This window comes from Nomascus leucogenys, chromosome 4, assembly GCF_006542625.1.
Source record: "Nomascus leucogenys isolate Asia chromosome 4, Asia_NLE_v1, whole genome shotgun sequence".
Lineage (NCBI taxonomy): Eukaryota > Metazoa > Chordata > Mammalia > Primates > Hylobatidae > Nomascus > Nomascus leucogenys.
This window is the reverse complement of record NC_044384.1, coordinates 86,608,514-86,636,322: the sequence shown is the minus strand read 5'-3', so window position 1 is coordinate 86,636,322 and position 27,809 is coordinate 86,608,514. Positions and strand designations below refer to the sequence as shown.

General features: G+C 54.7%; 1 protein-coding gene across 5 annotated transcripts; it reads right to left on the bottom strand.

The window, feature by feature from the left end:
- Positions 1–27,671, bottom strand: SYT12 (synaptotagmin 12). Of its 5 annotated transcripts, XM_030811299.1 has the most exons (9): positions 27,186–27,671; positions 25,351–25,367; positions 20,525–20,575; positions 15,906–16,099; positions 10,687–11,079; positions 6,709–6,924; positions 5,862–5,982; positions 4,697–4,830; positions 4,039–4,294 (listed from the first exon to the last, which is right to left on the bottom strand). In XM_030811299.1, the coding sequence occupies exons 3-9, from the start codon at positions 20,556–20,558 to the stop codon at positions 4,118–4,120; spliced, it is 1,269 nt and encodes a 422-aa protein (XP_030667159.1). In that variant the 5' UTR covers positions 20,559–20,575; positions 25,351–25,367; positions 27,186–27,671; the 3' UTR covers positions 4,039–4,117. The 5 variants fall into 5 exon arrangements, with proteins under 5 accessions (XP_030667161.1, XP_030667159.1, XP_030667157.1 ...); XM_030811301.1 differs by lacking the exons at positions 4,039–4,294; positions 25,351–25,367 and adding an exon at positions 1–2,323 and having other exon boundaries at positions 27,186–27,639; XM_030811297.1 differs by lacking the exon at positions 25,351–25,367 and having other exon boundaries at positions 27,186–27,670.
- Between the last annotated feature and the right edge of the window lie 138 nt (positions 27,672–27,809).

Sequence of the window (27,809 nt, the reverse complement as noted above, 5' to 3'; positions counted from 1 at the left end):
TTCCTAAAGAAGAGACGAAGGTGATTCAGGGCCGAGCAGGGCTCCCTGGAAGTCCCCTCTTCCTGCCCCAGCTTTATTTTGGTTCTAGATTCATTCCAGTAGGCATACCCTGTCCCCATCACGGCCATCCTGGGCACACAGTTAACAAGTCATGCAGTTAGGCGGAGGGAGAGAGGGGAGAGGGTGGGGGGAAGTCAGTGGCCTGCACTGCACAGCCACTGGGTTAGAGAGAGTCGGGGTCTCCCAGGCTGCAAAGCCTTGTCCAGCCATGTGTCTCCTGGCCCTGGGCTGACCTCCTGCTGTGGCCACAGGGTAGACAGCCTGGCCTTGGGGCTGGGCCATGGCTGTGTCAGGTGGGGAAAGCCACCATCCTGCCTCCAGTCCCCTGGGCCCTTGTTCTAGCCCCTTCCCCCCCCATATCATTGGGGATAACTTGTTGGCCTGGGTCTCCATAGCTCACCAGTTATGGACCAAGGAACAGGGGCAGCCAGCCTGAGGGTCCATGCTGTCACCTGTGGGTAGCCCCACCGAGCAGATGATACACCACCTGCTGGCCTGGGTGAGCTCAGCCCTTCCCAGCACTCAGCCATGAAGGCAAGAAGCAGCTTCCTGGGACTGCGGGAGGCCAGACTGCGGATGACAAGCTCTGCCTGCTCTCCTCCTACTGGGCTAGGGGAGTAACCAAAGACTGATGCCAGTAGAGGTGCAACAGCCCAGCCCCTCTGCTTCTGGGTGGGAGCCCCCAGGGTGCCCCTCGCACTCCAGGCCCCTGCCCCCACAGCGATCAGGCCAAGGCAATGGATCTTGAAGCCACACTTGTGTGGCTTCCTCCCTCCAGCCTGAGCTCCCTTTCTTGCTCTGATAAGTTTCTCTGAGAACACTCACCTGCAAGAAGCTACTTGCCCAAGAATCCCCCTCTCAGATTTCGCTTCTAGGGAACTCGAGCTAGGAGACCCAGTGTCGGGGGCACCTGCCCGTGATCGAGAGCTGCCTCCTTCCTAGCCTGGCATTCAGTCTTCTCCTGGCGTCCCTCAAGCCGCCCTTCCACCCTGGCCTCCCCTGGCTTCCCATCAGGCCTCAGCCACCTGGGCTGTCCTTCCACTGCCACCCATCCAAGGCCCAGCCCGAGAGCCTCCTTGTCCACCACATCTGCCCAGGCACCTACAGCCCACCAAGACCTCTGCTGTCAGTATTCTCTCTGCCCCACCCCTGCCACCCCCTAGGCTGAGACCTGCCTGAGGCATCTTTCTCCCAGTGGGCCTGGAAGGGCATCAACAAATGCTTGCAGAGCCCGGGCCTGGTTTGCGCAGGACTGAGCACAAGGACCTGGGTCTGGGCCTCTTTGGACCTCTGGTTCTTGCCATGGTTGAGGTCCAGGGAGTAGATTTCACAGAGAATAACTCCGGAGCCAGTGTTCCACATGGCCGGCAGGCTGCCGCCTGGGCCTGGTCTCTTGGTCTCTTCTCCGGCCCCAAGAAAGGCCCTTCCTTGTATCCACTGCAGTGGGCTGAAGACTGCATTTGTGATGGGGAAGTTCACATCCTGCCATTGCTCAGGTTGGGCCTGCTGCCTGCGACACGCTCAGTTCTTTTCCTGCCCCTCCAAGCGCAGCTCCTACCTTGTCAAAGAGACCCTTCCTGTCTCCCTAGCCCTCAGAGCCCCCTGAGTCCACACAGCTGGGCTGCCATCAGCACTGAGCAGATCCTCCGGGGCAGGGGAGCTAGTCTTCCTGATGTCCCAAGGGCCGGGTCTTCTTCGTGTTACCCCTGCTGGTGCCTAGCACAGTGCCTGGCCCCCAAGATTCGCTGGGTTCCAGCATATAGCCTGGCTCAGCAGCTGGCCTCCCAGGAGGAGCAGGGTTGAGTGAGTGAGCTTGAGTTGGAGCACAGCCATCCAGTGCCCAGCACCCTCCCTCTGTCCTGGCCCAGCCACAGCTGGTCCTCAGCAGGAGAAGACTCTGGGGCCCTGGACACAGAGCCATGCCCACTCCTCTGCTGCAATCTGGACAGAGACCAGGATGGCTCATGAGGACTCTGCCAGGGGACCCCAGTGTTCATGGCTCCAGCTGGGCTATGGAGAGGGCATCAGACAGAGCTGAGTGGGTACCAGGCTCCAGCAGCTCCATTGCCCACCTGGCCCGCCCTGGTTGCTAGTTTCGCCGGACAGCGTGCCACATGGACACGGGCCTGCGCAGCGTGGCCAACATCTGGTTCCAATGTGTGGTTCCCATGCCACTGGCTGACGGCCCAATGATGACATGGCCCACGTTGTCCCCACGGCCGTCGCTGCTGCTCTCAGCCACCGTCACGCGGAGAGACAGGTCCTGAGGAAGATGCAACATGGGTGCTGAGGACCAGGAGCAGCCAGAGGTACTTCTTGGCCTCTGGGTTCAAGGTTACAAATGTCAGGCCCCAGTGGGGTGCCAGGCACAGCTCCCTGAATCCTCACCTCTGATCTAAGAGGTGAGGAGACTTGCCCCAGGTCACTCAGCAAATAAATGGCAGGCAAGAGTTTGAACTAGGCCTGCCTAGGCCCTCAGGTTTCTCTTGCTGCCTCCCGCCACAGCGGCAGCACCTGCCTGCCAGGTTTCAAATACTGGCCTCCCCACTTCCCCCTGATCCTTTTTTTTTTTTTTTTTTTTGAGACAGTCTCACTCTGTCGCCCAGGCTGGAGTACAGGGGCATGGTCTCGGCTCATTGCAACCTCTGCCTCCCAGGTTCAAGCAGTTCTCCTGCTTCGGCCTCCCAAGTAGCTGGGATTACAGGCGACTGCCACCATGCCCGGCTAATTTTTGTATTTTTAGTAGAGATGGGTGTTTCACCATGTTGGCCAGGCTGGTCTTGAACTCCTGACCTCAGGTGATTCTCCCACCTCAGCCTCCCAAAGTGCTGGCATTACAGGCGTGAGCCACCGCGCTGTGTGACCTTGAGCAGTGACTTGGGCTCTTGCTACCTCAGCTTCTCCATCTGTGAAATGGTGATGATAATATTTGTTCTGGCTGGGCATGGTGGCTCACATCTGTAATCCAAGCACTTTGGGAGGCTGAGGTGGGCAGATCACCTGAAGTCAGGAGTTCGAGAGCAGCCTGGCCAACATGGTGAAACCCTGTCTCTACCAAAAATAAAAAAATTAGCTGGGCATGATGGTGCTTGCCTGTAATCCCAGCTACTTGGGAGGGTGAGGCAGGAGAATCACTTGAACCTGGGAAGTGGAGGTTGCAGTGAGCCAAGATTACACCACTGCACTCCAGCCTGGGTGACAGAGCAAGACTCTGTCTCAGAAAAAAAAAAAAAATTGGGGCCGGGCGTGGTGGCTCACGCCTGTAATCCCAGCACTTTGGGAGGCCAAAGTGGGCAGATCGCCTAAGGTTGGGAGTTCAAGACCAGCCTAGCCAGTGTGGTGAAACCCCATTTCTACTAAAAATACAAAAATTAGCCAGGTGTGGTGGCAGGTGCCTATAATCCCAGCTACTCGGGAAGCTGAGGCAGAAGAATCACTTGAACCCAGGAGGCAGAGGTTGCAGTGAGCTGAGTTCGCGCCATTGCACTCCAGCTTGGGCAACAGAGCGAGACTCTGTCTCAAAAAAAAAAAAAAAAATTTGGTTTCTATCTCATAGGACTGTTTCAAGAACAAAATGAGTGAACTGTGTAGAACGGCACCTGCGCACAGTCAGAACATGCTAGAGGTTGCGTTGCTATTACTAATATCACAACCGAGGACGGGAGAGACCATGCTTGAGATGAGAGCGGGAGCTGAAACTCAAACCCAGCCCGATCTCTCTCCTCCCCGACTTCCCCCATGGTCCCAAGAAGTCTCTTGCTTTTAGAGGCTGTGGAGAAGTGGCACCGTGACACCCAGGGAAAGGCAGAGGACACATGGGCAGCCTGTCCCATGAGGGTGGCCGGCGAAGGCTACCATACCCAGGATGGGCCAGAGATGCTGGGATGTGCCTGGGTTAGGAACAATCAGAGTGAGGCAGAGTTCTGGGCCTTTACATGCAGGCGGGGTCCCCAGGTTGGGGGAGATTAGGCGGGTTCTGTACAGCCCTGGGGCTATGGAGGCAGGTTTTGGCTCAAGGCGCAAAGGACTTTCTCATTGTCAGGAGTGCCGAGGAGGGCTAGAGATAGTGAGGGAAGGTGGTGCGAGCCCCATCCTCTGAGGCATGCAAGCAGGGCCCAAGCCCTGTCTTCTGCAGTCCCCCTACCCGTGGTCTGTGATGTCCCTGCTGGGAGAGGTCTCCCTGGAGCATGTCACCTTCTGAAGACCACGGGAGCTTGGGGAGTTCAGCAGAACCCTGAAATAGAGCCTGGGAGATTCAGAGCAGGAACTCTGGGTGCCTGGGTCACCCCGGCTCCTCTCCAGCCCTCTGCAGTTCCCTCCACTGGGAATGGTCCTCCCTCAGAGCTGGGTATTCCCTTCTGCAGGAATCCCCCCTCACCTGACCTCGGGAGTCTAGGACACTCTTAGCGGATTAGGGACTCTCCTGCCTGTCCCTTGTGAGCACCAAGAAAGTCATGCCTGTGTCCCCAGCACCCACCCTAGGGCTGGCCCCAGTGGCACTCAATAACTGCTAGAAAGTGATGGCTGGAGGCAAACTACTACCCCTGCAGGGGCCCTGAGAAGTGAAGGTGGAGAGATGCGGCAGCCCCAGAGCCCTGGGGTGACCTGGCCCCTTCCCGTCCCCCAGCCCCCTCACCTGGAGCACAATGGCTGGCACCGAGAAGATCATAGCTTCGTTGAACACCGGGTTGGGGTCATCCCTCTTCACGGCTGTCTTCTTTTTGCTCATCTTCCTCCCATCCTGCAGCAGGTATACCTTGACGAAGGGGTCTGTGGGCAGGTGGACAGGTGAGGGCCAGCGTCACACTCACTCGCCACAGCCCTGCCCAGTCTGGCTCCACCCACCGACTCCAAACTCCCCAATGCTTTGCTGTTGCTGTGAACTCCTGCAGCCCTGCCCTTGGTCCTCTATTATTTTTCCCATTTCACAGATGAGAAAACTGAGGCTCACACAGCACGTCAGGTGAGGGCTGGGCTTTGTGCTCAGGCAGCTGCCTCACAGCCCACGTGCTCCCCTCCTAGGATGCTCTGGGGAACTCAGCAGCCCCACCGTGTTCCTTCTATAAATGGCCCGAGTGCAGACGTCAGCCCTGAGTCACCGGGCGCCCGCACAGCAGAGCCTGACTCAACCGTGTGCGGCTCTGAAATAACAACTTGCCATCTGCCCATCACCTATTGCCCACGGGGTGTCCTTGCCACACCTGCCTGGAGCTGGCCCCCGCCACCTACCCCCGCCCCAAGGCTTGCAACTCCCAATAGATCAAGCTCCCCCAGCCCCTAGTCTTCAGTTCTCTAGAATACAGCTGCCTCCAAGGTCACTGCTTTGAGAGGGACTGAGGACTCCTGCAGACCTAAGGCATCAGGTCCTGCCTGGCACCCACCTCAACCCTGTGGCCCTGGTCCCTTTTTGGAGTCTGGGATACTGCCCTGTCTCTGGGAATGGAGCCTCCACCATGAATTCCAGTTCCAGGGAACAGATGCCCACCTTGGTTCCCTGCCCAGTGCCCCCAGCCCTGAGTGCTGCCTCCTGCCCTGAGACCCCCCCATCACTCTGACCCCCTTCACTCTGCCCTCACAGGGGCCCCTGCCACCCTCCAGGGATCTCATGTTTCCCCGGCTGGATTAATTGTCCCCATGCCACCCCCTACCCATCTGCACGACTTCTGGGCTCAGCAAAGCTGAGGGGGACCTTGGCACTGTGTCCCACACCTGCTTATGCCTCCAGGTGCCCACAGCACAGCAGCTGGGCCACAGCTTCCACTGAGCCACATGGAGGAGCCGGGCTGCCGGCTGGGCCTTACCCGCTGTGGTCTTGTCATTGGTCCAGATGAGGTTCTTGGCCTTAACCACGACCACGGTGAGGCGCTCGGCTGTGGGGAGGTAGCTGAGGGAGAGCAGGATCTCCCCCACAGCATCGGCGGCCTGGGGGACAGACAGGTGGCTCAGAGGGCTTCTCCCCACCTGACTTGAGGGGTCCAGGGAAAGCCTTGGTTGCCAGGGAAAGGCTGGGTCTTCCTTCTCCATAGAGAAGTGGCTGCACTGGGGGCCCCTTACCACAGGGCTCCAGGCAGGCAGGGACAACCTGGAGAAAGGGACAGCCACCCACCCCCCCCCCACTGCATGGAGCATGCCCCACTCCTCCCTTCCACCGGGTGTGGACCCTGCCTGGGGTGGAGGGTCAGAGGCAGCCTGTCAAATGTAGCTATCAAATGTAGTTTTGTTCCCTCATTGCGGGCCAAGGAAAACACTGCGGTAGTAATACACAGCGATCAGAGTGGAATGGAATTAGATTCTTTGCTTAAACAACAATGATGTTCTGTGAGCATTCCTACAATTATAAAACTCAAGTGCAGCTTGGCCTCTGTCTGAAATCATCCCCTCTAAGGCTAGAGGAATGTTTCTCTAGCAGAAGCTCAGTAGGGTAGAACCTCTGAAGCTTTGTTGGCAAAGCAGCAGACGAGCTGTAAACAGTGGTCGGGATGTTTTTGAAATTTGCCTGCAGCAGTTTCCTTGGATGTGGCTCAGGGCTTCTTCTCTGCTCTCCTAATGATGATGGGGCTGAGGCTGTCGCAGAGGATGATGGAGTCCCTTCCTGGAAGTATATGTGTGCATGCTCTTCCGAGGTGGACGAGCAGGTGAGTCACTTACCTTGTTCTGGTCCTGTAAATAGAGCCAGCCGCTGAAGGGCTGCAGTGGGAGGTCGAGCACAGAAAGCTTCAGCTCCACCACCCCCGTGCTGACGTTGCGCTCATCCTCATCAATACCAAATACAGAAAACCGCAGGCTCTTCTCCTCCAGGGCTGTGGGATCCAGGGGGATGGAGAACTTCTCATCGAAGAAGATGGAGTAGGCATTTCTCTGGATCTGCAGGAGAAAAGGCCATGGAGGGCGCTAGGGGCCTGAGAGGCCACAGCAGGGAGATAGCACTGGACAGGGAGGCCAGAGGCCCAGGCTAGAGTCCTGGCTTTGTCGTCATGACACCCTCAATGCCAATCTTTCCTTTGGTGGCTCAGCCTGGAAGGTTTAAAAGCCTCCTGTCCTCTCCTCAGTGGTGGCCAATCTAGTGGCCTGGCATTTGAATCTCCCACAATCTGATCCCAACTAATTTCCGTCCTCAGTGCCTGTGGCACCCCAGAACCCTCAAGATGCCCTGGACGAGCTGGTCTCCATCTTTCTTGCGTCTACTCGAGTCTAGCCCTAGGCCAGGCAAGCAGTGGAGTGGGAGAGTTGCCTGTGGAGTCACGAGCCACTGATGTCCCAGGTTCCTGCAGAGCCTGGCCCAGGACTATTTGAACACCGTAGGCTGGATGGGTGGATGGAAGGGAGGACTAGGTGAGGTTGGGCCAACTCGGTTTCCAAGCCCAGTCCTGCCTGGTGGGTGCCACTGGCCTCCTCCCAGGAAGTCGTGGGCAGGCCCCCTGGGAAGGTGCATTGCGGGCACTGTCTCTGGGGAATAAGGGGGATGCTTTAGTCACTGCCTGGCGATATTTAAAGAAAGGCGCTGTCATCCCTGGATGCTGCCTGAGGCTGGGGGGCTGCCTAGCCTGGGGGCAGCACCCCCTGGTGGGATTGCCCAGGCTGTTATGCTGGGAAGCTTGCCTTCCTCGGAATAAATCCCCCAGCGCCACCAGCCACCATGACCGCACTCTTCTGTCACTGCCTGGGCATGGGAAGGCTCCTCTCACAGTGCTCACGTTCCCTACACAATCCCTTGCTCTTGAATGGCTCCTTGCCCCCAAGGGATAAAGCCCAACTGGCCTCCTGACCTCCTGACCTCGGCATTCAGGCTCTTTATGATCTGGCTCCACCTCTCCCTCCTTCAGCTAAATTAGCCTCTCAGCTGTCCCCTGCTCATGGGGGCCTGGGCTCCCCAACCAGCCATTCTCTGAGCGTGTGCTTTATGCGCACATGGCTGGAGGAAGATGGAACCCGGGGTTTGAGTCCCGGACTTCCTGCTTCCTTACTGGGGTTGTCGTGGGCAAAACACTTTCCCGAGCCCCAGTTTCCTCATCTGTAAGATGCCCTAACGATCCGTCCTGTTGGCATCAGGGGCTAACGAGAGAATCATGGATGTGCTGGGCTCTGTGAACCAGGTTCTCAGCACACATCAGGTTGTGGTGGCTGCTGTCTGCCAATGTCTGTCCTCAAGGAATGCGTCCTGAACCACCCAGAGTCCTCTAGGCAGCCCAAACCACAGGCAGCATGGCTGGGCACGACAGGAGCTCTGCACGGTCCTGAGAGCCAACCTGCTAGGCACTGACCCCGGGTGGGCTAAGAACTTCACATACATTAACCCATCTCTTCCTCAATAACCATGATGCCCATTTGACAGACAGGGAAACTGAGTCATGGGGTACTAAACTGACTTATCCAAGGTCATACTGCTAGGAAGAGGTGGAACCAGGATTTGAACCCAGGCAGTCAGGCTCCAGGGTCCTGTTCCTAATCGCCCACTATACTGCCTCTCAGAAGCCGGGCCACCCCAACTTGATGCCCTAAACACGCCCTCCTCGCACTCTGGTCACAGGCTATCCCCACCCTTCAGTCCAGATGTGGCTCTGTTGGCTTGGTTCTGTGAGTTACAGGGATGTGTGGAGGGTAGCCTAAAGGACTGGGCGCCTTCCCTGCCCCTCACGCTTTATTCTCCACCCTTCCCCACTCTGCTCGGGCCCTGAGAGTTGGCCTCCATGGGCTGTGTCAACAGGTTCCCTTGGCCTTTGGCTTCTGGTTGGGTCAGCCAGTGGAGGTCACCAGAAGGAAATGGAGGGGGAGGGAAGTCCTTCTCTGCAGTATTGCTGCGGGATGACCATGTCCCTTGGCCAAAGGGCAGAGCTCCCACCAAGGTAGCCCTCTCCACACAAGGTGGCCCTCTATGCTTTTGGGCACAGTAACCTCACCTTCCCCTCACCCCTTCAGATCTAGAGTGGGACCGCCCCTCCTGTTACGCCCCTCCAGAGTACCATGCCATCCCTGAGGTTGCCCCACACCCCATCCGTGCCATTCTGAATGGTCTTGCTATTTTCTTTTTTTTTCTTTTCTTTTCTTTTTTTGAGATGGAGTCTCACTCTGTCCCCAGGCTGGAGTGCAGTGGCATGATCTCGGCTCACTGCAAGCTCCGCCTCCCGGGTTCACGCCATTCTCCTGCCTCAGCCTCCCAAGTAGCTGGGACTACAGGCGCCCACCACTGCGCCCGGCTAATTTTTTGTATTTTTTAGTAGAGACAGGGTTTCACAGTGTTAGCCAGGATGGTCTCGATCTCCTGACCTCGTGATCCACCCGCCTCGGCCTCTTAAAGTGCTGGGATTACAGGCATGAGCCACCACGCCTGGCTGTTATTTTCATTTTTAAAATTTATTTATTTATTATTTTTGAGGTGGAGTCGTTCTGTCACCCAGGCTGGAGTGCAGTGGTGTGATCTCGGCTCATTGCAACCTCCGCCTCCTAAGTTCATGCAATTCTCCTACCTCAGCCACCCGAATAGCTGGGATTACAGGTGTGCACCACCATGTCCGGCTAATTTTTGTATTTTTAGTAGAGACGGGGTTTCACCATGTTGGCCAGGCTGGTCTCAAACACCTGACCTCAGGTGATCCACCTGCCTCAGCCTCCAAAGGGCTGGGATTACAGGTGTGAGCTGCCGCACCCGGCCCTATTTTTATTTTTTGAGATAGGGTCTCATTCTGTCACCCAGGCTGGAGTGCAGTGGTACAATCGTGGCTCATTGCAGCCTCAACCTCCTGGGCTCAAGTGATCCTCCCATCTCAGCCTCCCAAGTAGCTGGGACTATAAATTAGCTGGCACTACCACACCCAGCTAATTTTTTTTTTTTTTTTTTGATAGAGAAGGAGTTTTGCCATGTTGCCTAGGCTGGCCTTGAACTCCTGGTTGGGCTCAAGCAATCCTCCCACCTTGGCCTCCCAAAATGCTGGGATTACAGGCATGAGTCACTGTACCTGGACAGTCCTGTTATTTTTTTATTTTTATTTTTTTTTGAGACAGAGTCTCGCTCTGTTGCCCAGGCTGGAGTGCAGTGGTGTGATCTCGGCTCACTGCAAGCTCCGTCTCCCGGGTTCACGCCATTCTCCTGCCTCAGCCTCCCGAGTAGCTGGGACTACAGGTGCCTGCCACCACGCTCGGCTAATTTTTTGTGTTTTAGTAGAGACGGGGTTTCACCATGTTAGCCAGGATGGTCTCGATCTCCTGACCTCATGATCCACCCACCTCGGCCTCCCAAAATGCTGGGATTACAGGCGTGAGCCACCGCGCCCAGCCCCAGTCCTGTTATTAAGCCCTCCCCAAATTAGCCTTCTTGAGCGTGTCATCGCTTTTCTGCTGGGACCCCATGTTGACACAGGGTAGATGTGGACAGGGACAGTTGCCACATTCTGTATTCACTTGGCGGGAGAGCTAAGAACTCCACACAGTGGGAGCCTTCAGGTGGAGCCCCCGACCTCCCAGCTCTGTACAGAGCTCTCTCTATAGTCTGAAGCTTCAGCTCTGGGATCAGCATCTATACTTGCACTCTAGCGCCTTTCTGGGATCCTGCCGGGCCCCATCGCCCTGCCTGCCTGGGAGGCGTCTAATGAGCCCAGAGCACCCTTCTGCCCCGCCCTGAGCCCCACTTACCCGAGAAATGCCCACGATCTGCTCATCGGGCAGCAGGCTGACGCGCATGAAGCAGGACTCGAAGCTGGCCTCCTCCCGCTCCAGGAGGTCCTTGCCCTGCATCACTGCCACGTGCAGCGTGTGGGAGGCAGTGTCGTACTCCATGCTCACCTCCACCTGGCCCAGTGTGAAGTCCTGCCCAAAGGTGTTGCTCACGGAGGAGATGGAGTTCAGGGAGTCGGCCGACTGGGACTTCCGGAGGGTCCCATAGGGGGCCAGGTCCAACTCCCGGCCCATCAGTTCCAGAGGCCCCAGTTCACTGATGCTCTCAAAGGTGTCCTCAATGCTGAGACTGCCTTTGCGGCTGGGTGGTCCCCGCGTGCTGGCCCTCTGGGCATTCCAGACAGGCACTCTCTAGGGGTGAGAAAGAGGGACGTGGGAGCATCATGGGGGCCATAGGCAAGGTCACTGGGAGACGGCAAAGAGATGAGTAAGGCCTGTTCATTCTCAGATCTCCAAGTTCTCCTTTCACAGAAGCCCTGCATCCCTTAGCTAGGAAGGTTCTTGTTTAATATTATTTCATGTCACTTATTTATTTATGTATTTTTTGAGACGGAGTTTTGCTCTTGTTGCCCAGGCTGGAGTGCAATGGCGCGATCTCGGCTCACTGCAACCTCTGCCTCCAGGGTTCAAGTGATTCTCCTGCCTCAGCCTCCTGAGTAGCTGGGATTACAGGGGCATGCCACCATGCCTGGCTAATTTTGTATTTTTAGTAGAGATGGGATTTCTCCATGCTGGTCAGGCTGGTCTCGAACTCCCAACCTCAGGCGATCTGCCCACCTACCTCGGCCTCCCAAAGTGCTGGGATTACAGGCGTGAGCCACTGTGCCCAGCCTAGGGGTACATGAGATTTTTTTTTTTTTTTTTTTTTTTTTTTTTTTTTTTGAGAGAATCTCACTCTGTTGCCAGGCTGGAGTGCAATGGCACGATCTTGATTCATTGCAACCTCCACCTCCCGGGTTCAAGCAATTCTCCTGCCTCAGCCTCCTGAGGACCTGGGATTACAGGCACGCACCACCACACCCGGCTAATTTTGTATTTTTAGTAGAGATGGGGTTTCTGCACGTTGGCCAGGCTGGTCTGGAACTCCCGACCTCAAGCGATCTGCTCACCTCGGCCTCCCGAAGTGCTGGGATTACAGGTGTTAGCCACCACGCCTGACCAACTATTTATTTATTTATTTATTTTTTGAGACAGAGTCTTGCTGCATTGCCCAGCCTGGAGTGCAGTGGCACGATCTTGGCTCACTGCAACCTCTGCCTCCTGGGTTCAAGCAATTCTCCTGCCTCACCCTCCCAAGTAGCTGGGACTACAGGTGCCCGCCACCACACCCAGCTAATTTTTGTATTTTTAGTAGAGACGGGGTTTCACTATGTTGGCCAGGCTCGTCTTGAACTCCTGACCTCGTGATCTGCCTGCCTCGGCCTCCCAAAGTGCTGAGATTACAGGCGTGAGCCACCGTGCCCAGCCCCTCAACTTTTTCTTAATATGTATATTTGTAGGGACAGAATTCCATACATCAAGTTGTCGATTGCAGTGATGTTTAGAAAAAGGAAAAGCAGCTAGCAATCTAAGTGTCCTAGAAGAAGAACGGGTAAGAATACCAGAAGCCAGCCACTCAAGAGGTGATGAAGCAGCCACAAGGGAAGTTTACAACACAGGAAGCTTTCATGTTGGGTGACACTCACCCAAATATTAATTTTTTTTTCCCTCGGCCAGGCACGGTGGCTCACGCCTGTAATCTCAGCACTTTGGGATGCTGAGGTGGCGGATTGCCTGAGGTCCGGAGTTCAAGACCAGCCTGGCCAACATGGTGAAACCTTGTCTCTACTAAAACTACAAAAATTAGCCGGTGTGGCGGCATGCACCTGTAATCTCAGCTACTCAGGAGGCTGAGGCAGGAGAACTGCTTGAACCCAGGAGGCGGAGGTTGCAGTGAGCTGAGATTGCGCCACTGCACTCCAGCCTGGGTGACAGGGTGAGACTCTGTCTCAAAAATAAATAAATAAATAAATAAATATTTTTATTTTCCCTAAATTGACCTTGCGATTTGAGAAAACAAGAACCTTTTAAACCATAAGCATCTTCCATGCCTTCATTACCATATTTTTTTTTTTTTTTTGAGATAGGGTCTCACTTGCCCAGGGTGTAGTGCGATCACAGCTCTCTGCAGCCTCAACCTTCTGGGCCCAAGCAATCCTCCCACCTCACTCTCCCAAGTGTCTGGGACCACAGGTGTGAGCTACTACACCTGGCCTTTTTTTTTTTTTTTCTTTTTTTTTTGAAATGGAGTCTGGCTCTGTCACCCAGGCTGGAGTACAGTGGCGCGATCTCTGCTCACTGCAATCTCCACCTCCTGGGTTCAAGCAATTCTCCTGCTTCAGCCTCCTGAGTAGCTGGGATTACAGGTATGCACCACCACGCCCAGCTAATTTTTTGTATTTTTAGCAGAGACAGCATTTCTCCATGTTGGTTCCTCCCAACCTCAGGTGATCTGCCCACCTCAGCTTCCCAAAGTGCTGAGATTACAGGCGTGAGCACCGCGCCCAGCCACACCTGGCTAATTTTATTTATTTATTTATTTATTTATTTATTTTGGTAGAGACGAGATCTTGCTTTGTTGCCCAGGCTGGTCTCCAACTCCTAGGCTCCATCTGCCTCGGCTACCCAAAGTGCTGGGATCACAGACATGAGCCATTGCACCTGGCTGCTTACCATAATTTTCATGGTTCCCCAATTTTCCATTGAGCAGATAATCATAATTTAATTTACTCTTCCCCACTGTTGGACATTTATGTTGTTTCTACTTTTTCAGAAATACAAATACTGTAGTACTGAATAGCTTTCTTAAAATCCTGGCTCAGAGGACACAGTCCCTTGAAGGTGTTTTGTTTTTGTTTTTGATTGAGTCTCACTCTGTTGCCCAGGCTGGAGTGCATTGCCATGATCTTGGCTCCTAGGTTCAAGCAATTCTTGTGTCTCAGCCTTCTGAGTAGCTGGGATTACAGGTGTCTGCACCATGCACAGCTAATTTTTTTGTTTTGTTTTGTTTGAGACGGAGTTTTGCTCTTGTTGCCCAGGCTGGAGTGCAATGGAGAGATCTCAGCTCACCACAACCTCCACCTTCTGGGTTCAAGCGATTCTCCTGCCTCAGCCTCCCGAGTAGCTGGAATTACAGGCATGCACCACCACACTTGGCTAATTTTGTATTTTTAGTAGAGACAGGGTTTCTCCATGTTGGTCAGGCTGGTCTCGAACTCACGACCTCAGGTGATCCACCAGTCTTAGCCTCTCAAAGTGCTGGGATTACAGGCATGAGCCACTGTGCCCGGCCACTTTTTGTATTTTTTTAGTAGAGACAGGGTTTCACCATGTTGGCCAGGCTGGTCTTGAACTCCTGACCTCAAGTGATTTGCCCACCTTGACCTCCCAAAGTGCTGGGATTACAGGCGTGACCCACCACGCTAGGCCTGGAAAAATTTTTTCAAATTTACGCTCCCCCAACAGCGTGTGTGATAGTCCCCCCAGACACCCTAAGTGAATGAACATGAGGGACTCTAATCTGGTAATAGATTTCGGCTGTGCTCTCTGGAACTCTACATGACATTCGGAAAATTCTCTGCCATGTGTTAAATGATTCAGCAAGGTATAGTGAGAGCCCCAAGTGTGTGTGCCCCTGATACAGCAGTTCCACATCTAGACATCCATCCAAAGTACACTATCCCAAATGAAGACAAAGTTTTACATACAGAACATCCACTGCATTATTTATCATGACATTTAGTCAATCATGGCACATGTACAAAAAGGAATCTCATACAGCCATGAAAAGAATGTTTATGATGTGTGTTCAACAGTATGTCAAAATGCTTCAGCTACAAGGGAGGTGAAAAGAGAAAGACCTGTAATCCTAGCACTTTGGGAGGCCAAGGCGGGCAAATCTCTTGAGCCCAGGAGTTCGAGGCCAGCCTGGCCAACATGGTGAAACCCCATCTCTACAAAAAATAAAAAAAAATTAGCTAGGCATCGTGGCTTGGGCCTGTAATCCCAGCTACTCGGGAGGCTGAGGTGGGAGGATCGCTTGAGCCCAGGAGGTGTAGGTTGCAGTGAACTGAGATTGTGTCAGAGCACTCCAGCCTGGGTGACAGAGTGAGACCCTGTCTTAAAGAAAGAAAGGAAGGAAGGAAGGAAGGAAGGAAGGAAGGAAGGAAGGAAGAAAGAAAGAAAGAAAGAAAGAAAGAAAGAAAGAAAGAAAGAAAGAAGGAAAGAAAGAAAGAAAGAAAGGGCCAGGCACAGTGGCTCACGCCTGTAATCCCAGCACTTTGGGAGGCTGAGGTGGGCAGACCACGAGGTCAGGAGATCGAGACCATCCTGGTTAACACGGTGAAACCCCGTCTCTACTAAAAATACAAAAAATTAGCCGGGCGTGGTGGTGGATGCCTGTAGTCCCAGCTACTCGGGAGGCTGAGGCAGGAGAATGGTGTGAACCTGGGAGGCGGAGCTTGCAGTGAGCCGAGATCGTGCCACTGCACTCCAGCCTGGGCGACAGAGCAAGACTCTGTCTCAAACAAAAAAGAAAAAGAAAAAAAAGAAAGTAAGAAGAAATAAATATACCAGGTTACTCTGGGCACTTGGCCTATGGGGTAGCCCTGCTCTGCAAGGAGCATTTTGAAAAAAAAAAAGAAAGAAAGAAAACGTTATTAGTTAAAAAGCAGGCCACGTGTGGTGACTCACGCCAGCACTTTGGGAGGTCGAGGCAGATGGATCGCCTGAGGTCAGGAGTTCGACACCAGCCTGACCAACATGGTGAAACCCCATCTCTACTAAAAATACGAAATTGGCCGGGCATGGTGGTGCACGCCTATAATCCCAGCTACTTGGGAGGCTGAGGCAGGATAATCGCTTGAACCCAGGAGGCAGAGGTTGCAGTGAGCCCAGATCACGCCATTGCACTCCAGCCTGGGCAACAAGAGGGAAACTCTATCTCAAAACAAACAAACAAACAAACAAACAAAAGTTGAAGATGTGAAAGGGGAAGAGGGAGGTCTACTCCCCATTCAAAGGAGGACATTAACCAGGAGGAGGCGGTGATGGAGGGAGAGGGGCTGAAGGCTGATCTGAGTGGATGGTAGGGGCATGGGGTTGCACTCGCTGTGCACCTGCAGGAGCAGAAGCCTCACCTTCTCCCTGGCCTCTGCGCAGCTCTCGCCGTACTTCTGCTGAAGGTACCTGTAGTCGTAATTGGGGAACGGAGAGGGGCTGGGGAAGCTCCCCGACGTCCAGAGCTTCCACAGGCTCACAGCTGCGATTCCCAGCAGGGCCAGGGCCCCTGCAGCATAGACACCCACCTCCCAGCCAGGGGGGCTCTTGATGACTGCAAGGCAAGGGCAGCCTCTCATTAGGGCTTCCTAGTGGATACAGACCCACACCCGGAGAGCAGCACCAACTTCTTCATTGAATGGATATTTATTGAATGCCTACTATGTGCTAGGTGCTGGAGATCCCATGTCGAACAAGACATACACTTTCCTGTGTTGCTTGGGACCAGAAGTGTTTTGGGTTTCAGATTTTTTCTGATTTGGGGATATTTACGTTACACTTATAGGTTGAGTATTCCTAATCCAAAAATCTGAAATCCAAAATGCTCCAGTGGACATTTCTTTCAGCATCATGTTGGCCCGCAAAAAATTTCAGATTTTCGATTTTGGATTTTTGGATTTAGGATGATCAGCCTGTGTACGTAATATCCAGAAAAGGCAAATCTGTGTAGACAGAATTGACACCAGTCTATACAGTAGATTAGTGACTGTCAGGGGCTGGAAAGTTGGGAGAAATAGGGTCTCTTTGGAGGATGATGAAAATATTCTAAAAATAGATTGTGTGGTTGGTTGCACAATATACTAAAAACCACTGAATTGTACACTTTAAGTGGGTAAATTGCTTGGTATGTGAATCTTATCTCTCCGTGAATCTCTTACCAAAACAAATAAACAACTCAGCCACAAGTGAGAGGTGGCTGCAGGCTGTGCAGGGCTTGGAGACAAATCCAGATGCTCAGAGGCTTTTGCTCTGCTGATGAGTCAATAACCTTCCCTCTCTGAGCCTTACTGCCCCCGAAAACGGAAATTAACAACTCCCTCAACTGTAGCAGGCGAGTCCTCCCCAGCACTGTGCTTGGCACGCGGCAGGACCATACACGGTCCAAGGTTTTGCCTCCCTCTCCCAGGAAACCTGGCTCTGCTTCCCCAAAGGAAGCCAAGGAGACACTGGGATTCACCATGCAGGTCACAGTGCTGGCAAATACAGTTCTCTAAACTGTCCTTAGTACTGTGTCTGTCTCAATTCAAGTGAGGAAACTGAGCCACAGAAAGGCTAAAGAACTTGCCCAAGGTCACAGAGCCCAGAAGGGGTGGTGCTGGGACTCCAACTCTGGCAGCCAGACCCCAAAGCAAGCGGGGTAACCACTGCCCCACCCGGCCTCGACCCTGCACAGTTCCCTGGAAGCAAGGTGGGGAGAGATGCAAAGGGCATCTCAGGGCTGGAGATTGATCACTGCATATCCATTGAGCACCCATCCTGGTGTGCCAGCAGCCTATAGACACGGGTAGCCAGGGCTGAGTCAGCCCCAGGCCAAGTCCCTGTCCTTAAGTAGCTGGCAGTCTAGGGGGTGGGGTGGGGCAGGCAAATAAATAGACAGATCAGGGTACTGGGAATGGGAGCAGCCCGGGAAGGCCTCTCGGAGGAGGGACATGTAAGCTGAGATATGAGGAGGGGCAAGAAGTGTGCCAGGCCACGGCAACAGGAGCTGGAAGTCAAGGGCGGGAAGAATAGAGGGGTATAAAAAGCCCAGAGTGGGCAGAGTGGCTGGGGGAGGGAGGGAGGGGACCTGGAACTAGAGGAGTTCCTCATCACTGCTGCCCTGAAGCCCGGCCACACAGGAATGGATCACACAGTGGGGCAGCCCCTCTAGCCTGCCCTGCTCTCTGCTGAGCTGCCTTTGGCCAGAGTCCACAGCACTGACTCACTGGCCTCCAGCCCTGACGCCCTCCCAGCACTCAGCACCCTGTGAAGCTCTACTTTCTTTTCTTTTTTTTTTTTTTTGAGATGGAGTTTCACTCTTGTTGCCCAGGCTGGAGTGCAGTGGCACGATCTCGGCTCACTGCAACCTCTGCCTCCCGGGTTCAAGCGATTCTCCTGCCTCAGCCTCCCAAGTAGCTGGAATTACAGGCGTCCACCACCATGCCCGGCTAGTTTTTTGTATTTCTAGTAGAGACAGGGTTTCACCATGTTGGCCAGGCTGGTCTCAAACTCCTGACCTCAGGTGATCCGCCCACCTTGGCCTCCCAAAGTGCTGGGATTACAGGTGTGAGCCACCGCGCCTGGCCAAGGCCCTACTTTCTAAAAGAGGAAAACTGAGACCAAGGAAGGGTAATGGGCACATCTGTTTCTCCACTGAAGGCCAGCGGTGAGAAACGGCAGAGCCGGGCGCCGGTACCTTGGCTTCCAGGCAAGTCACCCAGCACCTCTGGGCTTCGTACTCCATTTGGAAAATGCGGATGACAAGAACATCCCCCATCCAGCGGTCCCACTCTGGTGAATTTATTCTAAAGGGAAAATCCCAACAGGTTTTGTGTCTGGGATGAGTCATCGAGGCTGTATTTATAACAGCAGAAATCTGGAAACAGCCTGAAGGTCCCACCGAGGGGGCCAGTGAGGGCTGGTGGCTCTGTCTTGGGAGGAAATGTCACTGGCCTTTGAGAATGACAGTTGAGGTCATTAGGATGGCACTGTGGCAATGCAGAGACACATTTCTGGCATTGTTAAGAGAGGAAAGAAATGAATCCCCAACATGGTCTAATCACGCAATTGTGACGTGTGTAAAAGTCACGCAGCACATAGTCACGGGCTGGGCAGACTGGGGAAAAACAGAAGGAATGGGTAATGACGGTGGAAGGGCTGTGAAGAAACCCTCCTTCCTCCCACTGCTGTTGACAGAATGTCAGCTGTGGGCTACATATGCCCATAACAAAGAGATCCATGGAGGCTTCCGGGTCCTGCCCTGCCAAGGCTTGGCGTATTCTGGGAGTCCTGGCAACAGGGTCACAGCAGAGCTGGGTGGTAGCTGGGGGTTGGCCAGAGGGCAGGACCAGAGGCCCAAGGTCTCTGAGCAGGTTGTGGGCACAGCCAGGTGGCAAAGCAGGTTCAGGCTCCCCTGTGCCTGAGGCTCTTGGGAGCTGAAGGGTGGAGCCCATGCCCGAGGTGGCAGAAAAGGGGGCAGGGCTGGGGGCACAGAAGGAAAAGCCCCAGGAAGGTGACATGAAATGACAATTCGCATTCATCTGTTTGTTGATTTTATGGAATACCAGTCTTGGGGTGATATTGGAAGTGGGGTCTAGGCTAAGACTGGAAACGAGTGGGATGAGGAGGAGGAGGAATAGCTCCTCTTATGAACCACTTACTATTTATGATTTTCCAGGCCCTGTTCTAAGCATGTCACGTATATTAACCCATCGAGTCAAGGCAATCCTGTGAGGTTGGTTCTATTGTTTTCCCCATTTTACAGATAAGGAAGCTGAGGGACGGAGAAGAGATCTGCCTCCAGACAGACTGGGTCCAGATCTGCACCTGTAACCCCGACACCAGGTGCCAGGACTCAGGCAGGCAGAGGCAGAGGCAGGGAAGGACTCCAGGCCAGGAGAACAGCATGTGCAAAGCCCTGCCGCTGGGAGAGTGGCGTTTGCACTGTGCTGGGTGCTGCACATCCATCAGCTCTCTACATCTTCCCGACAGCCCTGAGGCAAGCCTCATCGTTTGCATTTTACAGATAAGTAAGTAGAAGTTCGGGTTTCACCACTCGCCCAAGGCCACACGGGGGGCAAGAACTGTGAGCCCGAGGGTGAAAAGTGAGGCTCCCTGGCTCGATTTTGGGAAAAAGTGATGGGAAAGGTGATTCCCGGGCACACCCTTCAGATCAGCCCTGGGCTCCCCAGGGGCTGCATTAGGGTAGGGGCTGGAGGGATGGGGAGCACGGGGCTGGGAGTCAGGAGACCTGAGTGCACGTCCTGACCCCGTTACTCTCTGAGCCTCATTTCTCCCATCTGTGAATGAGGAGAGGAACAAAGGGAGAAAAGACGGCTGGTATGTTTCGGCTCTGACCCCATCTGCCGTCCATGAGGAGGGCTGCAGGAGTATGTCTGGAGTCTCAAGGCACCTCCCAGCCACCTCCCATCTCCCTGCTGAGGCACAGGGTGTGGTGGAAGCCATGACCCTGGACTGGGTGGCCTCTTTTTTTTTCTAATGAGACAGAGTCTCACTCTGTCGCCCAGGCTGGAAAGCTGGAGTGCAGTGGTGTGATCTCAGTTCACTATAACCTCTGCCTCTGGACTGGGTGGTCTTTGAATTTAACGCCCCATAAATCTAACATTGACCTTCCTGGGTTTATTTTCCCTTGGCTACTTGACAGTCTCCACAAAAGGCCTTGGTGAGTGGATTCCGAGTCACAGGCTCATCCCCAGGGTGCAGCAGGATGAGGGTCTCCCCAGGGACCCTTTCAAATGAAAGAGAGAAAGTCACTTTAACAGGAAGGAGCCACTTGAGTGGCAAGATGAGGAGACCTCAGACTGGGCCAAGCTTGATGTCCCCAGGGCTGTCTGACCTTGGGCAAGTCACTGACTGTCCTTGACACTGAAGGCATTAATGGCAAGGACAAATTATTCATGTCCCACAGACACCTCCCACCCAGGCCTGGTGGAAGGGTCTCGCAGGCGTGATCCAGGAGGGGCTTGCCCTGGGCACTCACCGCTCAGATGGTATTCTGCCACATCCACGGCCATGATGTCTGCTGCAGTGACTGTGACTGGAAGGGAAAAGAGAGTGAGCGGAGAGGGCTGCAGAGAGTCAGCATCCCGCTCCTAGGTCCTGGCCTCCTGGCACCCACGTCCAGTCATCCAGAGCTTACACTCAGCTCTAAGGGGAGTGCCACCAAAGGGAGGCTTGGCATTTTAAGAAATGATGTTTAAAGCTCTTTTCAAGCATTCTAAGACTCTTCTTAGGATTGCCAGATAAAACACAGGGTGCCCAGTGGCATGTGAATTTCAGATTTTGTTTTGTTTTGTTTTGTTTTTTCAGATGGAGTCTCTCTTTGTTGCCCAGGCTAGAGTGCAGTGGCGCGATCTCAGCTCACTGCAGCCTCTGCCTCCTGGGTTCAAGTGATCTCCTGCCTCAGCCTCCCAAGTAGCTGGGATGACAGGCACGTGCCACCACACCCGGCTAATTTTTGTATTTTTTTGTAGAGATGGGGTTTCACCATGTTGGCCAGGCTGATCTCGAACTCGTGGCCTCAAGTGATCCACCAGCCTTGGTCTCCCAAAGTGCTGAGATTACAGGTGTAAGCCACCACACCTGGCCAAATTTCAAAGAAGTTTTTAATATGTGTGTCCCAACTATTCCATAGGACATACTTACGCCAAAATCTTTTCCATTGTTCATCCAAAACGTCAATGCTCCTGGGTGTCCTGTTTTTGTATTTGCCAAATCTGGCAACCTCAGCTCATTTCCATCCTAACAACATCAGGCTGATCAGAGGCGACGTGGTAGGTGACTCATTAGAGCAAGGCCTCCCTGGCTTGAGCCAGAGCCTTCCTCCAAATGCTTCCATTCCGATTGGGAAGGAAAGGCTGCGTGTCTGCAGTATTCTATTATCAGTCCTTTCGCTGCTTGGCATGGTTTCTTCCCCACCCCATCCTCCACCCCCAGCTTTTAGGAACGACTGAGGCTTAAGTTGTTCTAGAAAGGTCTGGGAGCTTGTACAACCCATTACCTGAAACTAGGTGACTGCTCATTGTTTTATTATTGTGCTAAGAAGTAAATCTGGCTCACAGATGTGTTCTAAATGGGTGTGTGTGGGGAGTCCTGGAAAAAGGAAATTGGGATGGGCTGCACTGATCTCAGGTCAAGGGCACAGAGGGCCAGGATAACGCCCACCCCAACTTCTGGATTCCCTTGTAGTTCAGAGAGGTGGTTACACACGGTAAGCCTGCAGACCTGGTGCAGGGTGGTAGGGCAAGGGGAGGGGGAGGTAAGAACTGCAGAGTGATGGCCTGGCCCAAGGGCAGTTGCATTTTTGCCCCAGCAGGAATGCCAACCACCGTGGCTTGATATTCTGGCACTTTAAAGAAAAGCCAGATACCTGAATTTTTTATGTGCCATTTCCTGAGTTTTAAAGGTAGCAACCAATTTGCAAAAAATTCAAATGCCATTCAGGCACCGTATAAAAAGTCCTCGGGGAGTGTGACCCACCAGTTCCCAACCCCTCGGAGCATCCTGTAGGTCGAATCAGAGGGTAAAGCTAAGGCCCTCAACATTTTCAGGAACTCTGGGGTTCTCCCCAATCTGTGGCTTTGGAGTCAAGAAGCTGGGGTGCCATCGTCCAGTCAGGGTTATCCAGCACATTTGGGGTGCCATAAGTCCTAGTCCACCCCCTTAAGTCCTGGAGGTGCCCAGGAGCCTCTAGAAGCAGGTCAGGTAAGGTGCACAGCCAGCTCCTGGCTCCCAGTTCTCCTGATGCTGCCCCCACTGCCACGAGGAGATGTGCGTTGTCATGGTGATGGAAGGGTGGTGCTAAGCTAGAAGGGCTTCACCCATCCTGACTAGAGTGGAAGCTCATTCCTGGGCCTGGACTGGAGATAATGATAGTGATCGACAACCTTGCCGAGCACTTCTTACACATCAAGCGCCGTTCTAAGCACTTTGCATATATCTGACCTCATTTAATTCTCCTAACAGCCCCATGAGGTAGGTACTATTATTATCTCTGGTTTGCGGGTGAGAGTCCCAGGGCGTAATTTGCCCCAGGCCACACGGCTAATAAACTGTTCAACCCAGGCCGTCTGGCTCCATGCTCGTAACCACTGTATCTCACAGCAAGTGGGCATATGGTTTCCAAAAAGTTTCCTAAGAATCTGCAGGTCAAATGGGTCACCGTGTACCTGCCCAAGGTGGGCCTAGCTCCTGGCGGAAGCTGGTCTGGATACGGTGAAACACATGCTAATGTGCACACATGCACCTCCCAGCCTGCTTCTGCCTTGCCGGGAATCATATAAGCCATCGGCTTTTTCCTGCTTACCTGGCACAAGCTGACTTTGCAAGAGTGGGGCCAAGCTGGGACAGCCAATGCCAGCAGCAGGCGAGCAAGGTATGCATGGCAAAGTACACCCCACAGCACAACAGGCGTGGTACGGGACAAAGCCTCAAGCTGCATCAGGCCTCTGGCTGTTGGGGGCCCCATCACCTCCGTGGCTGGCCCAGCTCAGACCCCAGACTCCCACGCTGTCTGTTCTTTCCTCTCCCTTTAACATGACATCCTTTCCCAGGGAGCTGAGATTTCAGTGAGGGTGTGAATGACTGCTAGGCACACCCCAGACAGAAGTTCCTTTTTTTGAGACAGAGCCTTACTCTGTCACCCAGGTTTGAATGCAGTGGCGCGATCTCAGCTCACTGCAACCTCTGCCTCCCGGGTTCAAGCGCTTCTCCTGCTTCAGCCTCCCAAGTAGCTGGGATTAGGGGCATGAGCCACCACGCTCAGCCAGTTTTTGTGTTTTTAGTAGAGACGGGGTTTCATCATGTTGGCCAGGATGGTCTCGAACTCCTGACCTCAAGTGATCCTCCCACCTTGGCCTCCCAAAGTGCTAGGATTATAGGCATGAGTTACTCCCCCTGGCCTCCAGACAGATGTTCCAGCCTGGTGCCCTGTGAAGGCAGAGCTCATCTGCCTGAGTGGAGGGAGAAGAGAACTGGGAGAGAGGTAGAAGCTCCTAGAGGGTGTCATCCTGAGCACAGGGTTTGTAGTCAGCTGCAGCCAGCTCTGACTCCCATATCTGCCCCTGGCTAGCTGCAGTGGCCTTGGGCAATTTCCTTAGTCTCTTAGAGCCTCAGTTCCCCATCTGTAAAGCAGATGTGAGGCTGCCAGGAGGATGAAATGAGAAGGTACGTGTAGTCAGGCTTGGCACATATTGGTTGCTGTGGTTAGCAGCCTGGTGATGGCCCACACAGGCCCCCTAACCCCTAGTCTGGGCAGTGTGGGCAGCACTGCCAGCCTACAGATGTGTTTATTTGTCTTACATTTAAGTGAGTTGCCAACATTTTAAAATTGAAAAATTTAGCTGGGTGCAGTGGGTCGTGCCTATAGTCCCAGCTACTGGGGAGGCTGATGTGGGAGGATCTCTTGAACCCAAGAGTTCAAAACCAGTCTGGACAACATAGTGAGACTGTGCCTCAAAAAAAAAAGCGTGTGTGTGCGGGGCAATTTCCCATTAAACACTGATTTAAAAAGGATTTCCAGCTTCCCTTAGAAAGTTAGAAGATCTGGCCGGGCGTGGTGGCTCAGGCCTGTAATCCCAGCACTTTGGGAGGCTGAGGTGGGCGGATCACCTGAGGTTGGGAGTTCGAGACCAGCCTGACTCACATGGAGAAACCCCATCTCTACTAAAAATACAAAATTAGCCGGGCTTGGTGGCGCATGCCTGTAATCCCAGCTACTTGGGAAGGCTGAGGCAGAAGAATCGCTTGAATCTAGGAGGTGGAGGTTGCAGTGAGCTGAGATCGCGCCATTGCACTCCAGCCTGGGCAACAAGAGCAAAACTCCATCCCCCCCCGCCAAAAAAAGAAAGAAGATTTGGGGACAATGGGTTTGCATCCCCTGACTCCAACAGGAGTTGGAGCTAAGTCGACTTTGCCCCTTCCCTGGCTGCTCCCATCCTTCCATTCACTGCTAGAACCTGTTGAGCCCTGGAAGCATCCCTGCTCATAAGCCTGGTAAAGTGGACTTTGAATGAGCTACTATTTTTTATTTTTAATTAATTTATTTTTTTGAGACGGAGTTTCGCTCTTTCACCCAGGCTGGAATGAAGTGGCACGATCTCACCATGCCCAGCAAAGCTATGGGAGATTAAGAGAGGTTAAGTGACTTGCCCAAAGCCACACAGCCAGCAGTGGTAGAGCTGGTCCTGGCAGCCATTCGTGTAGCCCAGTCCAGCCCCTCTTCCATTAGCAGTGACAACCCTCATGCCATCTTCCCCATCACCCGTAAGACCCATGGGGCAAATCCTGTTACTACCCCCGCCTCCACAGAGGAGGAGAGGGAGGCTCAGAGAAGGGCAGTGAATTGGCCTGAGGTCACCCAACCAGTGAGCAGGAAGCTGAGACCAAGCCGCAAGTGCTGGCTGTGCAGCCAGTGCCCTTCTCAGTGGCTTTGCTCACTATCCCCCGGACCCCCTGACTCTGTCTCACCTGGGATGACCTCAGTGGGCTCCCACTGGCAGCCTGGAGGTCTGCCAGGCAGAGGGACTGTGGCTTTGGCTAGAAGAGGATAGCGATGAGGTACAGTGGGACCAGGGCAGCCTGTGACCAGAGCGTCCACGGTGTCCAGACACACAGCAAAGAGCATAACATGGGGGACCAGAGTGGCTCCAGACCCTCACTGAGCTCCCAGACTGCACATCTCCACCCCTGCAGCACCCCTCCCCATCTGACCAGTTCGTTCAGTCCCAAATCCCCAGACCCTAAACTGCACAGTGCTTACTCATCGAAAACAGCTCTAAGTTCAAATTCCAGCTCGATCATACCTACCTAGCAATATCTCCTTACTGCTGCATGCATGTGGACATAATAAGTGCTAAGTGCTTAGCACTGTGCCTGGTTGTAGTAGGTACACAATGTGGACATGATGATTCAATGGATTAATGGATCCCCCTTTTACAGATGAGGAAGCTGGGGCCCCAGGTCACCTAGCATACAAGTAGCAACACTGGGATTGGTGCCAGGGTGCAATGGATCTGGGCCTGGGCTCTTCGCCACCATGCTGACTCCTGATCAGGCAGGTCTTTGGGGGTGGGGAGTTGGAAGAGCCCCCCACTTCCCCCCGCTTTGCTGGAATCAGACCATGGCAGAGGCCCCTCCTGGGCTTGTCAGAGAATTGGCTTTCCAAGAACGTTGTGCCTCGGCAGGGGAAAGGGGCCTTCTGTCCCTGCCCTCTGCTCCACCCCACCTCCTTGCCCAGTGTCCTCACATCATTCTTTGGCTAGCAAGGCAATGGGAAGGGGCGGGAGTTGGGCCCAGGAGAGCCTCACCCTTCAAGCTGTGAGCCTCTTCAGGATCTTTAGGTTGAAACCTTTTCAAGTACCCCTCCTCCGCTTTCTGAGATAACCACATCCTGCTGCCATCCCCCAAACAGCCCACAGAAACCGCAGGGCAGACTGGCTGGGAGGTGCTGGCTGGCATTTCTTGGGCACCTACTGTGTGACTTGCCCTGTGTTATCTCAGCACCGCAGCCCTCTGAGGGGGCTGCTACCCTGCTCTTTGTACTGGAGGAAACTGAGGTGCAGTGTGGGCAGCACTGCCAGCCTACAGATGTGTATTTGTCAGTCAGTCACCAGAGCTGACAAGTGGCAGAGTCCGGGTTTGAAACCCAGGCTGGGAGCCCCCACTGTGCAGAGCTGCTTGGGAAAGCTTTCAGACTTCAGAGGAGAGAGGCTGGGGGCTTGGGGACCTGTCCTAACCCTTCTTCACACTGGCTGTGGTAACTTGGGTGGGTCTCCTGCCCTCTCTGAGCCTCAGTTTCCCCATTTCTAATCGGAAGTACTATTGCTGCTGCTCTCTAAAACTGTCACCCCCTGACGGGGAGAAGGAGCTGACATTCCATGGTGCAGCTTCCCCAGGCTTTTGGGAATGGAGGAGGGTGCACACAGTGTCTCTGCAGCCCCTGGAAGAGGGCTCCCAGGATGGCCAGCTCAGGGCCTTCCACCCACAGGCCAGGCTCCCGGCCCCCCACCTCCCTCCCCCAACTTCAGCCCAAATCTACAGCCTTGAGGCCCTGAGTCTGGGCAAGCTTCCTCCCCTGCCCCGCCATACCCCTCTCCTAAGCTCTGGAAAGCCCCCCACTCAGGCTGGTGCCACCGGCGGCTGAGGGTCATATCTGGCTCTTCACACAGCCAGGGCCTCCTCGGGCTGGGGTGCAACGTTCCCCTCCAGATTGGGACGGTTCCTGCAGACCCAGCGCTCCTGCCTCGGGAACCTCCAGGGTGTATGGGGACCGGAGTGTCGGGAGGGGGTGTGAAGCCAGAGCAGGGACAGTGAGGACAGTCAGGGCGCTGAATGCGAAAGTGAGGGGCGTGTGTGCAGCGTGGGCGCGGGGAGGCGTGTAAATGGGGTGAGCCGCGTGTGTGCACATGCGGGGCGTGCGATGCGATGCTCACTGCGCGGAGTGGCCGGGCCGGCGGGTAAGGGTGACCGGCGCGAGCGGTGCCCGGCATTCTTTCGTGTGCAAGCGCGGCGCGGAGGTGCAGGCGCGCGGAGTGCGCGGGGCTCTGGGGTCCCGGGCCCAGGGCCTGAGGAGGGGGCTGCGTGCGTCCGCGATCAGGGTGCGATCCCGGCCGCGCACGGGGGTCGGCGGGGTGCGTACTCACCCGGGCTCCGCGGAGGGACCGCCGCTCCGGCTGGGCTCCAGCTGCCGGCCCGCCTCCCGCAGCGCGCACGCACCTGCGCCTAGCCCGGCCGCCGGCGGCAACGCCACCCCTGCAGTGTCGCCGGGCTCCCGCCTCCGAGGAGCGCGGCGCGGGCCGGGGGCTCGGCCGGGCCGGGGCGGCGGACCGGAGCTGCGCCGCAGTCCGGGCACGCTCCCAGGAGCCCGCCGCGCGCTCCCTCGCGCTCGTCCGCTCGCCCGCCCGCTCCCTCTTTAATTTAAAGTGACAAGCTCGAGCGCTGTCTCTGCTCCCGGGGTCCGAGCCGGAGATCCCCAAGCGCGTCCGGGATCCAGGGACGCCCTGAGGCCAAGCCCAACCCCTCGCTCCCAGGCCTGGGGACAGGGGTGGGTGGGGACGTGCCCACAGGCCTCTGAGAGGTAGGCCAAGCACTGGACTCAGAGCCAGCTGGCCTGGGTTCTAGCCCCAGCCTCCGCGCCCTGGGTTATCCTGTTCCCTTTCTAGGCCTCAGTTTCTTTACCTTAAAAACGGACCCGATACTGCGCACCTCCGGGAGCCAAAGAAAACAGCGACAGGAGGCGCAGCGGAAAGTTTCCCCTTTTCTGAATG